Source organism: Bos mutus, chromosome 12, assembly GCF_027580195.1.
Source record: "Bos mutus isolate GX-2022 chromosome 12, NWIPB_WYAK_1.1, whole genome shotgun sequence".
Taxonomy (NCBI): domain Eukaryota; kingdom Metazoa; phylum Chordata; class Mammalia; order Artiodactyla; family Bovidae; genus Bos; species Bos mutus.
This window is the reverse complement of record NC_091628.1, coordinates 31,474,051-31,490,234: the sequence shown is the minus strand read 5'-3', so window position 1 is coordinate 31,490,234 and position 16,184 is coordinate 31,474,051. Positions and strand designations below refer to the sequence as shown.

General features: G+C 47.5%; 1 protein-coding gene across 4 annotated transcripts in view; it reads right to left on the bottom strand.

Annotated features, from left to right (window-relative positions):
• FLT1 (fms related receptor tyrosine kinase 1) overlaps window positions 1–15,901 on the bottom strand; it is a 208,410-nt gene extending 192,509 nt beyond the window's left edge. For all 4 annotated transcript variants that reach the window (XM_005902171.2, XM_070380477.1, XM_070380479.1 and 1 more), the window contains exons 1-2: window positions 15,729–15,901; window positions 14,599–14,951 (exon numbers count right to left, since the gene is read on the bottom strand). In XM_005902171.2, coding sequence (XP_005902233.2) covers window positions 14,599–14,951; window positions 15,729–15,886 — 511 coding nt within the window. In that variant the 5' untranslated portion in view covers window positions 15,887–15,901. The remainder of the gene's footprint in view (window positions 1–14,598; window positions 14,952–15,728) is intronic.
• Between the last annotated feature and the right edge of the window lie 283 nt (window positions 15,902–16,184).

Sequence of the window (16,184 nt, the reverse complement as noted above, 5' to 3'; positions counted from 1 at the left end):
CACCACGTGTTCAAGATTACCTAAGTCAACAAAGAGATCATCTCAAAGCTAGGTGCCCTTTGTTTTTAAAGGACATGTTTTGAGTACAGACAGTCACGAATTCTTCACTAACACAAGTGAGTCATTTCAGCAAAATTCAGTTCACATCACAAAATGACACACTTACTCAAGGGCCAACACACAGCACAATAAATACAACCATGTTCCCATCTTCAAATAAAACGTGATGGGTTAGTCGACGATAGTCGCTTGGGCAGATTTTAAGTGAGTATGTTAAAAGTGCTCTAAAATAAAAGAGTCCTCCACGCACGCCAAATTCACGCTGGAGGTTGACATGGACCTCAGATGATGACTGGCGGTGAAACAGACATCAGGAGAATTCAATTCAATATGGTCCGTGCTTTCCCTTGTGAAACTAGAGCAGAAGAGATAGTGTTCCAAGACACTGTCAGAAAACATGTTTCTTTAAAGAAATTTTCCCTCCCAAGTTTGGACTTACTCTTCCAAAATGGTGAGTGAATTAGTCCAGCTAAGCGATCCCGTGCCATCTGCTTGCCATAAAGCACACTAAAAATCAACAACTCTGTTTCTACTCGTTAGAATTTTACTACTCCTCTCTACATGGATATAGAACCACTACATTTAACATCCAGGCCAAAAGGACTAAAGTAGAAATTCTTGAAAACTAGCTTGCATAGGAGTTTCCTGTATTTCAAAGTGGCTTTGTGTGGCAAATGCTGGACTTAATGTATTTTTCACTTACCAGCTTTGAGAACAGGAAATGGGGTAGGGAAGTGAGTGGTAGAACCAGGTCTAATCTATACACCAACAATATGTGTCAAATATTCCTTCACTGCAAAAAGTTGTAGGTACACAAATTCCATTCTAGGGCGATACAATTACTCAACTCCTATACTTCCCCCCTCCCCTTCTCTAGTTCTAGCAGAATTCCCTATGGAGAAGATTTCAAAGCTATAAAACTTTCCAAATAACAACAGAGAACAAAAATCTGATCCAGCAGGAGACCATAAGTGGAAAAGAGAGTTGGAGTTTTCCAGAAAGAAAACAATACCATTAAGCACAGATGAAATGCTGTAACACAGGTTTACATTGCCTTTTAAGATGGTTTGCAATCCCCTCCAATATATGGCTGCCTCTCTGCCTGTTTACATGTATTTTCAGTTTCTCTAATGCCAACTTAGAAAAAGAAAACCATCTTAAAAATCCAACAGTATATAAGTCCCCCTCCTTACAACTTTCATCCAAGCCATGCAGTCTTTTGATCACACTTTCTACTGTCTCCTTGGAACAACAGATAAAACTTCTCTCTAGGTGGCAGAATGGGATTTTTTTTTTTCCTCAGATTCGAGTAAACATGCTCATATTCTGGTATCAAAATATATCCCTCTCAGTGTGGAGAAAGGGAATTCTCCTAACTACTTGGTGGGAAGGTGAGTTGGTACAGCCACTGAGGAAAACAGTGTCGGGGTTCCTCAAAAACTAAAAACAGAGTTGCCATATGACCCAACAATCCCACTCCTGGGCACATATTCAGAGAAAACTATCATTTGAAAAGATATGTGCCTCTATGTTCAATGCAGCACTGTAGTGACTCAGACAGTAAAGAATCTGCCTGCCATGCAAGAGACCTGGGTTTGATCCCTGGGTCAGGAAGATCCCCTGGAGAAGGGAATAGCTAGCCACTCCAGTATTCTTGCCTGGAGAATTCCATGGACAGAGGAGCCTGGTGGGCTATAGTCCATGGGGTCGCAAAGAGTCAGACATGACCGAGTAACTAACACTTTCACTTAATTATTATTATACACACACCCTTATGTTCATAGCAGCACTATCTACAATAGTCAAGACACAGAAATAATCTAAATGGCCATCAACAGATGAATAGAAAAAGAAGATGTGGTACACATACACAATGGAATACTACTCAGCATTAAAAGAAAAAAAGCCACTTGCAGCAACATGGATGGAACTAGAGATTATCACACTAAGTGAAGTTAAGTCAGGAAGAGAAATATTACTTATATGTGGAATCTAAAATATGCTACAAATGAACTTATCTAAAAAAAACAGAAACCAACTTACAGACAGAGAGAACAGATTTGTGGCTGCCAAAGGGGAGTGGGTTGGAGGGAGAAAAGGATCAGAGTTTGGAGTTAGCAGAAGCAAACTATTATATATATAGGATAGATAAACAACAAGGCCCTATTGTATAGCATAGGGAACTATATTCAATATCCTGGGATAAGCCATAGTGGAAAAGAATATGAAAAAGAATGTACACATATGTATAACTGAATCATTTTGTTCTACAGCAGAAATTAACACAACGTTGTAAATCAAGTATCAGATCAGATCAGATCAGTTGCTCAGTCGTGTCAGTATCCCTAAGTAAAGATCAAAAAGAAGTAAAATGTGCTTTTCTTTTCCTTACCTTCTTGCAGGTCTGAATGTCTGAAAGAAATGATCTAAGGAAGAGACTCAGGCCTTAAACACTACCATTTTGCTAACCGGACAAGGACTGTCAATCAAACAGGGACTGCAGAGCTGCGGTCATGGCCATCCCAGACTAATGGGTGCTCGCTCTAGCACAATGCCCTTGGACAGTGGTCTTTTTGTCACGGGCCATAACAATTTTTTTTACTCTTAATGGTGAACACCAAAAATACTGGAATGGGTAGCCATTTCCTTCTCCAGGGCATCCTCCTGACCCAGGGATAAACCCAGGTCTCCCGCATTGCAGGTGGATTCTTTACCAGCAGAGCCACAAAGGAAGCCCCATAACAGCTTTTTAATCTTAACACAGAACACCAAGAATACCAGAGTGGGTAACCATTTCCTTCTCCAAAGGATATTCCCGACCCAGGGATAGAACCCAGGTGTCCGGCATTGCTGGTGGATTCTTTACTGACAGAGCCACAGGGAAACAATAACTTTTTATTCTAAACACTGAAAACCAAACTCCTTGCTTTTCCTTAATTCCTAGATTTCATCATTCAAGATCTTCCAGATAATTGCTGGTGGTGAGAGTACTGATTTCAAAATCAGAAAGATCTAGGTTTCCTGGCCCGGACACTCCATCTGAATGTAACATCCGTGGTTTCCATTCATAAAACAAAGTTAAAAGTGTGCAAACGGATGGACGTTTCTCAAGAGATTCATGGTGACATGCACATTCCGCCCCCAAAGATAGACTTCTCCCCAGCCCCAGCTCATGAAGCATCAGGGTCCTCCCCTTGACTGCAGCTTCATTAAGAAAAAGCTCTAGGTCTCTGTGGTTTCTGGGATCTAAAATGCAAAAAGCAGACATTCCCAGAAACAACCCGGCAGAGGGCAGCCCGGCCTGTCCGGGGACCAACCTGATGCGAAGGAATCAAAGCACCGCCGGCCTCAGCCATCCCCCTGTGCAGGCTCAGGTCACTTAGAGCTCCATGTGGGAGGACTTTGGGAGCCTATGGACAGTCATGTTCTTAATGGCTTTGGAGATCCTTCTCCGACTTGAATTTTTTGGAAGGGCCTTGAATAGCCCATGATAAGAAAACCCAGATGACGGAAATTCTGTCTTAAAGGAGCCTTTAATGGAGTCTGCTGCACACAGCAGTAGAACCTCCCAGGGCCACCACAGGCCACAGTCGCAGTGGAGTCTCACATTCTTTGGAGCTGGCAAAGCTCCAAGGAGAGAATGGTTTGGAAGGAGGAGAAAGACTAGCACAGTCTCAGCCATGCTCTTTCCCTTCTCCCCTTTTCTTTAGGCTGTAAGGCATGCTAAGAGGAGGGGGCTTTGGGGTCTGACAGAACCAGACTGAAATGATTCCAATTCAGGGGAAGTATTTAATTTCACTAAGTCATGCTTGACTCTTTGTGACCCCATGGGCTGTAGCCTGCCAGGCTCCTCAGTCCATGGGATTCTCCAGGCAAGAATACTGGAGTGGGTTGTCCTTTCCTTTTTCAGGGGATCTTCCCGACCGCAGGGAGCGAACCCATGTCTCCTGCAGCTCCTGCACTCGCAGGTGGATTCTTTACCACCGAGTCACCAGGGAGGCCCATCTTTACTTTATTTAAGTATTAATTCTTAGGCACTCTGTGATCTTAGGAAAAGTACTTAATTTACCTAAGCCTCAGTTTTCTCATTGGAAATGGCAACCCACTCCAGTATTCTTGCCCGGGAAATCTCATGGACAGGAGAGCCTGGCAGGCTACAGTCCATGGGGTCACAAAGAGTTGGAGACAACTGAAGCGACTTAGCAGACTGAAAAGAAGGGCTAAGCACTAAACAGCACTTTCCCCTTCTTCATTGATATAATTTTATCAACTCCAGGCACATAACTAATCTTTCAATCCAAGTTATCATCATTTCAGGTTCTATATACCTTAAGTTAATGAACTAGATTTATGAAAGATATAAAAATATTTCACGGGCTTGGGAAGATGTGGACATGAGACCTCACTGTAAGGAGGGATACAGGATATACTTGAGATTTTTCCAACCTACAAAGAAGGTTTCCAAATTTACACTGTTTAAACAGTTCTTGCTTAATCCACATTTTCATTCATCAGTCGCCTGAAGTAGAGCAGCAGCTTCTTGTCCTTTGTCTCCTTGAGGACTGCGCCCACAGCCTCAGCACCAACTCCCGTCCAGAGAGAATCAAATTCCCCACCCCTCTGACCTAGGACGGCTCTGACCATCCCAGTGTGGCAGGAATGGCACCGTAGGGGTTCCAAGGCTGTGTCACCAGTTCAGATGGCTTCCACCCCCAGGAAGGAGGCCGGGCTAGATGACTGGGTAGCAAAGGCTGCGTGCAGGAAGGAGGCCCCATGACAGCCAGGGCCTTGGGGCCAGCTGCAAAGCCAGGGGACCATGACTGCATGAATGACCCAGCTGAGCCACACCCAGATTTCTAACCCACGCACTCATGAGACAACGGATTCTTGTTGTAGCCCACTGTAATGTTTGGGGGCAGCTTGCTATGTGGCAAGACATGACAGATACAAATGCTATCATGACTCAAGCCCGAGAAGCAGTGATTCACCCACGGGGAAGGGGTATGCTCTTTCCGTATCCAAAAGTGTCCAGAGTTCACACAACACTGGGTTGTAAATGCCCTATAGGTGGCCCGAGATGCCCTGGGGGAGGAGCAGCAGCTTACCCTCTTGAGTTTCACAAGAAGGGTCCCTGCACCCATGGTTCTGCCTGGCATGAGGGCAGCTCTGTCTGCAACAGGGCAGCGACTTTGCTCACCCCTGGGAACAGACCCCTGGCATGTCCCAAAGTCAGCAGAGCATACTGCTCCAACAGGGAACCATTCAGCCACCCAAAGGGGGACGCTGGTCCCAGCAGAGGAATTCAGACACAGGGGCTCGGTCAGACACACAAAGCATTGCCAGGCTTCTGCCAATCTCGTGCAGGGTTTCTTAGAGGGAAGCAGGGCTGGACCACGGCGTGTGGGTGGAGGTCAGGTCAATAGCATGGTATCTTTCCAAGAACTCTGTAGGCATGCACCCACATTTCTGTGGAGGACAGGCTGAGTGTCCCATGGTGTGAGTCAGAGAAGGAAGACTATGGTAACCTCACTGTCTAGACCAGCAATTCAGTCCTAGCTCCTAACTCACATACGATGCTCTGCAAAACAGACCTGCTCACTCCAAGCACTTTATTCCAGAATTCCTCTGCTAACATGTACTCTCCCTCATAGATACAGTTTCCTCACCTTGTGTTAGGTGTCTAGTAATAGTTGTGTCTGACTCTTGTGAGTCCCCTATGGACTGTAGCCTCCCAGGCTCCTCCGTCCATGGGATTCTCCGGGCAAGAATACTGGAGTGGGTTGCTCTTTCCTCCTCCAGGGGATCTTCCCCACCTAGGGATCGAACCTGCATCTATCTCTTGTATCTCCTGTATTGACAGGTGGATTCTTTACCACTGCGTCACCTGGGAAGCCCTGCTAGATGTCCAGTAATGATTTAATTTAGTGCCTTTTCCAGACTGGCCCTGGAGCAGGTACCTCCAAGGTGGCCAGGCCTCTCACCTGACCCCTAGGGGGGGTAGTTTTTAAATTTTTAATTGGAGGAAAATTGCTTTACAATGTTGTGTTGGTTTCTGCTGTACAACAATGCAAATCTGTCATTATACATATATATATATATATACACATATATATGTCTCCTCCCTCTTGAGCTTTCCTCCCCTCCCACCCCTCTAGGTCATCAGTGAGCACCAGGCTGGGCTCCCTGTACTGTACAGGCAGCTTCCTACAAGCTAGCTATTTCACACATGGGAGTGTATATATGTCATCGCTACTCTCTCAATTTGTCCCACTCTCTTCTTCCCTCTCTGCGTCCACAAGTCTGCTCTCTACATCTGTGTCTCCATTCCTTCCCTGCAAATAGGTTAATACCATTTTTCTAGATTCCACAATCACATGTTAATATCGGCTATATTCAGTTGCAGTGAGGCGGATGAACCTACAGCCTGTTATAGAGTCAAGTTGATCAGAAAAGACAGACTTTCAAAGCATGGTCTCTGCCTCAGGCCTCAGCACCACCGGGGATCTAGTTAGAAGTGCAGATACTGGGCCCCACCCCGACCTACTGAATCTGGGCCCAGCACTGCCCTTCGAGCTCTCCAGGTGATTTGAATCATGATAGTACGATGCCCTTAACCTCGCCGCCCACTGGAATCACCTGGGAGCTTTGCCATGACTGATGCCTGGGTCCCACTCAAAAACTCGTGATCAATTGGATTGGTCAGAAGCGCAGCCACGACGAGAGGATTCTAAAAATTAAGCTCCCCATATGATTCTAATGTTGAGTCTAGGCTGAGGACCCTAGAGAAAAGGGTTTCCACAAAACTCTGCTAGAAGCCTAATTACTGATCAAGGCCTGCCAAAGGAGGCCTTGAGTTCAAGGGATTTCACATCTGCATATAATGGAAGCCAAGGCTTTTCATTTGTACAAGGTTCACTTCAGGCCTCTTTTTCACAAAAGGACCTGATCACTGTTACACTTTGCTTGTGTTGACCACATGGGTGGTTGGTCTGTGGTTTGAAAGGAAACACATTCACACTGGTTAAATAGAAGGACAGACAGCCTGGCTAAGAAAAGGACCTGTAAGCAACAGTGGTAACCTGTGAGAAGGCAAAAGCATTTGCCAAGATCTGCAATAAATGAGCCGAGGAAGGAGGCAAGTGTCTGGCATTTCAAGCCAGTAGGACGCACACAGGTGTATTATCTTCTGCAGGACAGCATGATGAGCTGGTGACGTGCCCTTGACAACAGCTTACAGAGAGCGATGCCCACCGTCCCAGCTTTTTATACCGAGTGACTTTGTTTCAGAAGCAAAGGCCTTGTAAAACTTTTATTTGTGGTCAAAAGCTATTTAATGCCTTTTAAAAATTGTATTATATAGTATTTTTCACCAGGCCCTTACTTTCTAAGACCCAGGGTCTGGTGAAGGTATTCCTGTTTGCTCTGATGACAGGTCTAAGCTAAATCTAAGAGTTTGTGGCGGGAGGGAAGTCTTGAAGTAGGTCACAGGTGTCCCAACAGAAGACAGGGCCCAAGAACGGCATGGGACCTGGAAGAGGCTCCTGGTAGGCCCGGGTCTCGTCCCTTGGTCACACAGGTCAAGGTCATCACTAAGATGTTGGTGAAGAAGAGTGAGACTCTGACATCAGAGCTAAGAACCCTTTGCTAAAATCAGTGTTTCTCCATTTCTAATGTGCAAAACCACATCTGGGGACCTTATTAACACGCAGGCTCTGATTCACTAGGTTCCTAGGGGATGCTGGGCCATGGACCACACTCTGAGAAGCATGTTGTGGGCATGTGCAGAGGATGGAGTTGGGAATGGGAGCTGGGGAAGGGAGGCACCAGCTTAAGGCTGGATCAGGGCATTCCGGATTTTTTCAGAACACGTTTCACGCCTAGTAGGCTGATCCTGCCAGGAACCCATGTGCGTCAATGGTTGAGGAAGACCTATTCTAAGCAAAGAGGAAGCTAGGCAACTAGCATCGAGGCTCCTTCCAAACAGAGGCTTGATTCTGAGTGTGTCTTTGTCATTCAGATCTGCAACAGGGTGCAGCACCCAGTGACTCAGGTTTGAGTCTATCCAAGAACAAGTAAGTTAAAGCAATAAATAGTTGTGGCTTATAGTACAGTAAAAACGGCATAGAGCACTGTGGGGTAAAGACAAAGGAGGGCTTGGCCTCTCGTAGAGGCTGGGACAGAAGGGCTGCACGGACCCCCCCACCCAGCCTTGCTGGCCCAGAAGCCTCAGGGAAGCATGGTGACCGAACCGGTGAGCTCACAGGACACAGGCATCTCAGAGTTCAACATCCCAACTCATTTCCCAGATCTTAGCTACTCACAACAGAAGACAAATATTGTCTATTGAGAAACAACTTCTTCAAGGAATCCACTGTTAACTGAGCTCCACGAAAGGCAGGGGTACTGATGACCCGGAATAAATTCATAGCTGGCCAGAGAAATTTCTTCTTTGAAATGATATTGTGGCTACATCATTCATTCCTTTTTTCCAACATTTACTAAGCACATCCATGCCAGGCATGAAACTAGGCACCAGGGATCTAAGGAGAGCTAGGACATGGGCTCTCCACTCCAAAGAGCGAGGGCAGACACATGAACAGAACTCTAACCAAGCAAGATGAGAACAGGAGGAGGGGCTTACACAGGGGCTATAAGAAGAGACCACACACAGTAGAAGAAACCAGTTCTTCAGTCTGGGGCTACAGGAAGGAGCTCATTGGGCCAGGAATTTCTCAGCTGAATTTTGAAGGCAGGGGAAGAAAAGATGCAGAGAGAAAAAAGGGTCTTGCAGGCAAACAGCACGAAAAGTGGAAAGCCCATCTAAAGAACGGTGAGTTAGTTCTTTGATGAGGGTAGTTTGTGTGGCTGGGGCACGGGGTGTGTGGAGGGAAGTGGTAAGAGATGAAGCCAGTGCCATAGCCACAATTATTCAAGCCGCAGCAGTTCAAAAGGGGGATTCCAACTGCTCACAAGAAACATTAGTCTTCTCACCAAATATTTCAGTTTACTATAAGCAGCCATCATGTTGATATTCTTAATTAAACTCCTTAGGGACTTTAAAGTTTTCTCATATTAAAAAAAAGATGCTAGCTTAGTTTAATAAATTACAGCACAGCCATACCATGAAACGCTACAGTCATTAAAACTACTACTGTAAAGTATTAATGGTGATGCGCTAAAATATGAATGATGTTTTAAGTTTAAAAGGCAATTTAAATAGATTTTTTTCCCCACTGGGGAGCATATAAACACACATCTACCACTACAATATGTTCATATGATCCTAATTTTATGTGAGTAAAAATATGTATTCATGTATTGATGATAGGAAAGAAGACTTAAACACATTTGATAAAATGAGAAAAAAATAAGGTTTTTAAAAAAGATGCCAACGTTTAAAAAGAAATCTTAGCACACACATATTTGAACATCTCTACTTTGTTTGGGGTAGAGGAAATACAAAAATGAAGAAATGTTATATGTCAGTTGAACACCAGGTTCTATTCCTGGGTGTACCACCAGCCAGCTGTTGACCTTGGAAAAAAACCCATTAAACTGCTCATCTCTGAAAGAGTATATGGACCCGTGAGGTCCCACCGAGCACTCACAGTGCATGCATTTGTGAAGTGAGAGCAGATGTCTCAAGGAGCTCAAAATCAAGCGAAGGAGCAATAATCAGACATGGCTCTCCGGCAGCCAGCTTTACCAAGACTGATGGGAAATCCCCAGGAATTCTTGACATCCCCCCACATCCGCCCAGCAGCAATGCAGGAAATCTAGTCCACTATCTTCAGCAGACTCAATGGGACCATTTCCTTAATGAAACCCCCCTGCAGTCCCAGATACTAAGCCAGAGGCTTTCTTTTCAAGCCCTCCCTCCATCACCCCATTCCTCCCATTTCCTTCCCCTCTCTCAATCTGGTATAAAAATCCAGTCCTTTCATCAGCAGCATGCAATTTCCAAGGCACCCAAGTGTGTGAGGAATCAACAATGAACCTGGAAAGCATCTGGCAGGAGATCTTGTCATTCCTTGCAAGCCGCCCCAGAAGACTGAGGCCAACAGAACAGAATGGACTGTTCCACGAGGTCCTTTAAACCAACCCCAACAGATGTTTTTAACCATTCCTGATGACACATTTTTACTTAACAAAAATTAAGCCCGGTGTTATTTCAAATGTTCTTCTTCCCCTAGCCACAATGAAAAATCATGATATTTACCTGATATCCAACTCCTGACTGTGCAATTGAACCAAGACCAGACTAATGCCAGCCAGCTCTGCATTTAACACCCAGGTGCCAAGACAGTTTCCTTCATTCTATTCTCACACTCACTCGCATGTACATCTCAATTTAAAGCTCTACAGAAGCTACTTACACTGTTATTTGTTCTTGCTGTGCAGGATTCCCAAGCCAGAGTAATCATCGGTTAAAACTTTGTGATCAACTGGGTAGCCTTCCTCAAGGACACCATTTGTTGATATAAAACTGTTTTGGGGGCAATATCATTTTGAATTTCTATACTGTATACATTCAAAGGAGATTTAGACTATCTCCTTGATTAAAAACCAAGCGATTCTTTGGTCTGTTCTAAAAAGTCATATAAAATAGGTTCACGCTTAAATAAGTTTAGCATCCTTGTTAAAATCAGAAACTCTTTTTAAGTTATTTGGGGAGCAAATAGGATTAATTAAAAAGCCAAGAAACATATATGGGTTTTTAAATGACTGGTCTCCTTAGAAGAGATCATGGAACTACACTTATGAATCAGACTCTATTTCATTAAGATTCTGTTAGTGTCGAAAAAAACAAAAACCCAAGATCATGATCAGTACTGGCCTTGGGCATCCTCTAAACAGCTCAGTTCTTTGAATCCTGATAAAGAGAAAGCTCGGAGAAGGCAATGGCACCCCACTCCAGTACTCTTGCCTGGAAAATCCCAGGGACGGGGGAGCCTGATGGGCTGCCGTCTATGGGGTCGCACAGAGTCGGACACGACTGAAGCGACTTAGCAGCAGCAGCAGCAGCAGCAGCAGCAGCAAAGAGAAAGCTAATCGGCTGGAATCAGGTGTGTTTCACTAGTGACTAAGCAAATCCAACATGATTACTAACAGCAGGGTAAAGTCCGATCGTCCTTTCAGCCCCAGCTCTGGCATTGCAGGGCTTATCACCCATTCTACAGGCAATGCAGTTAAGGGAGGGAGAAAAAGAAACACTGTTCGGTCTATTTCCTGGAATCATTCATTGATTTTTGAGAGTTGGCGAAGTTTCCCTAGAAGTAATCACCTATCCTAACATCTGAATTTTACATAGGAAAACACAAAACTGACTTATTGCCAATGTCGACTTAAAAAATGCACAACATGCGAGTTGCCAGTTTAACTTGGGACAAAGTGAGGACTGCAGCCCGGGAGACAGCAAGCACCTCAGACAGCTCTGAGAAACTGCTCCCAAGAAGCAGGGCGGAAGGTCAGTATATATGAAATTTTGGTGACAGGGGAGTACATGAAACCAGCCACATATTCTTCCAGAAGGTTTCGACTAGTCTCACGAAGCTGTTGCTGGTCACGAGGAACAGTCATCAGCATGCAGGATTTTAGTAATTGCCTAGATATGGAGAGATACAAGAATTGGGCTCGTAAAATCGGCTCCTGAGAATATCTAACTACCTGAAGACCTGTCCTGCTGGTCTCTCCCCCAGCACAGGGTGCCTCACTCATGCTCTCCCACCCTGAGCTCCTCCAGGGGATGTTGAAGGTCAGCAGCTGCATTAGCACATGATTTAATCCTTGTGGAGGTAGGTGTTGAGCACCCAGGGCAAGTGCCAATTTGTAGTTGACAGTGGAAAAGCAACTGGATAGCCTATCACAGAATTTAATAGGGAAAGAAAAAACTTAAAATAGTAAATGAACAAGGGCAAAGTATTCAGGAACTAGAGTAGGCGACCACCTACAATTTATCTGCAATGTGATCCATCATTTGGAACACCAAAGGTACTCTGTAATTAACATTCCAAACGTGCAATTCTGGGAAAACAAAACCAAGAGAGTGTGGCTTCATAAACTTTGGTGAAAACAAGAAAAATTGCTATGCAAATTAGTTGGCTTTTGAAAGGTTACATTCATTTTGGAAATGAGAATTTTTGTCATGTACATTTTGATTTTATATCATTAGCTCCCCTCAGGAAATTTGCGAGTGAGGTATTTCCAATTAGTTGTAGCAAGTTGTACATGTTAGCTGCTCAAAAATGCAAGAAAAATGGGGAGTTGACCAAAAGGGTCTGTGGCTTTCGCAAAGGTGTGGTGCCTTAAAATATGAAAATGAGATTGTGAGCTGGAGAAATGAAGACTAGTATCCTTTTTAGAGGAAGAATTTGCAATAAAGAGGACCTGGAAGTATCTGAATTATTGATATGTTTTTATTTCCCAGGATATCTGGAAGAAGGTAAATATATTTTTTGCAGGGGAAGGCCGTTCTCTTCTGTATTAAAGAACCTCTGATTATTTTATATCTCAGTGCACACCCACACACTATTAATACCTCATAAAATTACATAGCACCCAACAGTGAGCAGAGCTGGAACCTGAAAAATCCACAGAACAGAAACTTGGCCCCTATCTAGACACCGTTCCCTAGACAGGAGCCCCTTCCTCAGTCTGAAAGCCCTGATGAAGTTTAGAAATTAGGTAGCTGATTATCTTACAGGGAGACAGCTGTGCACCCTGGGGAGAAGCCTGTGTGGTTTGCAAAGTCCCCATTAGCAATTAGAAACCCGAGCAGCTGATAGAACGTTTCCTATACACGCAGGTGAAGACATTCTCACCATGCCAATGTTTCTCTCCCGCTTTCTCCCTATAACACATATGTATAAAAATGTGTTTTTTTTTAATTCACAAAAGAGTTCCAAGATTTCTGCCTCATTTAAGTAAAATGAAGAGGAATCATAAGAGAATCTCACTTGCGGTTCAGAAAAGCTTCCACGGATCTAAGCTGCTTTTAACCACGAACAGAGCTATCCTTTGCTAGTTTTTGAAACAAAATAAATCTGTGTGAAGCAGAAAATCCAATAAACCATATACATTTTCCTCCATGTTTTGGATTCACAGTAATTTACCTAGATTTACTTTTACATAATAGACAGATGGACTTCATGTAATTAAAACGCTCCAAGCAATTATATTTCAAAATATCGTGACTTTGCAAACCCCCAAATGTATTTTTGAGGTAAAAAAGCAGTACTCCACTCAATATAGTTGTTTTAGCAACACTTCCAGTTTAGAGCGCGTTCTCTCCAATTACGAATCCGTTTTGCCTCTCGGTTTAACAGTTTCATCCATCTAACTGGAAGCATTACTTGTTATTTAGAAACTGAAGGATTACTAGTCTTCCCACTGAGAAAGAATATTTAACTGTTACTACCTTTTGAGTTTAACAAACATTAAAAAATATATATGCCAGCCCTCTCGCTTTCCTTCTCAAGAATCTTTGCAATAACTTATTTTATGTTACTGCATTTTAGTTCACACTGTATCTTTGCCCCAGGACGATTAAAAGCCAGGCGCTCCAAAACCTGGCTCCCTGCGCCCACCGAGGCTGAACTAGGGATCTTGGCCACTGAGCCGAAACGGCGAGTTCGAGCCCCTAAATGCCCTAGAGTTTTGGCGCCCCGCTGAGGGCTACCTCCACACTAACCCGGGGGCAACCTTCTGGTCCCGCCGCCAGTTTCCCCAACACCGGGCAAAGGCGCGGACCTCACCGATTCCTCAAATCGCATCTTTTGTTCCAAATCGTTTCCTTTCAGAACTTAAAAAACTAGACTTGCAATTCTGAAACTTAACTGGATTTGGGTCCTCAACTGCCGTCGGCGGTCAAGGTCACTCAGGTCAGCGACCTGGGCGAGTAGACCCCTGGCCGAGTTTCCACTCCGGTTGGCTGCGCGCAGCGCGCTCAGGCGCCGCGAGTAACGAGCGGCGGCGAACAGTCGACGCCGGGGAACGTTCCCCGAGACGCGCGGGCTCGGGAGCCCTGAGTGGCTCGAAGGGTACCAGCTGTCGCCATCTCCTGGGATCTGTGTGCTCCCGCCGGGCACGCGATCCCCTCCCCAAGGGCTCACCTCCTTCCCTCGGGAGACGCTACGTCGCCGTCAGTGCCCAACATCGCCCAGCCCCCGGGCAGCCTCGCAGGCATCCTCGGAGCCGCTGTTCCGGGGGGACCCCGGCGGACCCGGCCAGGCCCTCTGGGAACAGGCTCTGGATGTCTGGCAGGTCCGAGCTCACGGCACTCCCTGAGCCCAGAACCGGGGTGGGGGTCAGTTGGCTTGCGGGAGGTCTCCAGGCGCCAAGGGGCCGCCTCAGCGCGGAGCCGAGCGCGGCGATGCTCGCGGACCCCAAATATTTGCGGCTCTCCGGGGGCGCCCACCCCGACGGCCCGCCGGAGGAGAAAGGACGTCACGGCCCCAGGCGGCTAAACCGCAACTAGTGTCCCGATCCCCTCGGAGCCCTGTCCCCAACCCGCCCGGGGGGTGCCCGGCCGCGCCTCACCTGTGAGCAGCAGACCGCCAAGCAGCGCGCACAGCAGGACCCCGGTGTCCCAGCAGCTGACCATGGTGAGCGCGACGCGGCCTGCTCGCCCGGTGCCCGCGCTCCTAGCTGGCGCCCACCGCAGCCGGTTCCTTCTCGCTCCGCCGCCGCCGCCGGCCCTGCTCCCCGGGCGCCCCTCTCCGCAGCCCCAGCAAGAGACAGCCACTTCCCCCGGTAATCCTCGGAGCCCGGCGTTCTCTGGCCGTTGAGTTCCAGCCCCGGGGCCGGTTCCGAGCCGCCGCCGCCGCCGCCGCCGCCGCCTGGGAGGAGCCAGGAGGAGTGTCGCTCCGGCGCGCTCCGAGCCTCCACCGGACCTCGATGAAGAGGAGCCGAGGGCGGGGGCGATTTTTAACCTTTCCCCTGCCCACTTCCTACCCCGGCACCTCCTTCCAGTGACGTCAAGGGGTCCCCCACCCCTCATCCGCCTCCCCACCTACCCTCTTCCTCCGGGACCTGACTCCCTACGGCTCGGGAGTGGGCGGGGGCCGCGGCGGGCGGGGGCGGGAGCGCGCGTGGGGAGGCGCGGGCGGCGGCGCCCCGGGGGCACCGACCTGCAGGTTCAGGGTCCTGGCTCCGGGCTCCTGCCCCTCTCCCCTCCTCCTCCCCTTCGCTCTCAGGAAATCCTTGCTGTCTCCCTCCGCCCGGCTTACTCAGCCCTGGGGGCCGCCCGAAGCTGGGAAGGGGACGGGGCTGGCCCTCCACTGCCCGGCTCCGGGGGCGGAAAGTCCGACCCTGGGAAGCGAGCCGCGCCTCCGAGACGGTGTCCTTGGCACGGAGGGGCGAGGCGCAGGCAGGCTCCCTCCCCGTTTCCATGCTCTTACCGCGCCGTCCCGCCGCCCGCCCCCTCCGCCCCCGCGACTCCTCCGACTGTCCCCAGACATCTAGGACGGCGCCGGACACCCTGGGCACAGGGGTCCGCGCCAGGAACGCCCGCGGGACCCGACGCTTGGCTGGCACCTTCGAGATGACCGCGAAGCCGCCGGGGTCCCTGGGGAGCGCGTCAGTGTCTTCGGCCTCACAGATGAACCCGCCCAAGTCATTTCCTAAACCCGCCGCTTCTAGAAGCAAAACAAGCAATAACATTACGATACCTTTTCAAAGGCCGAAACGTGAAGCTGCTCCTGCAACGTTCAAGGGCCGAGCGCTTGAACTTGATTAAATGCTCGAAAAGAATCTTTTCTGACGGCAGCTTGCTCCGCAAGGCGAGTGACTCCACTGCTCTTCGGACAAAACCCAGTGAAATTAACATGAGGCACTAAATCATTTGGGATGACACTAATTCCACCTTGTTCCCCAATTATGTCTCCATTACCTCATAGGCTGATACGGTCCCAGGCTCCACGGAGCAGCCCAGTCTTGCCCCTGTAAATACCGCTGGTTTGAAAAATACTTCTATTGGAACTGCCAGATAGTCACGATAAAAGGAGTGTGAAGGCTCCTAAACCCGGGGCCAGCGACTCTTCCTGAAGGACTGGACGGCCTCCCGCCTGGCAAGGTTAGGCAGACCTGGAGTTGCCACACCTGAAGATGGCAGTGCAAGGAGAGGT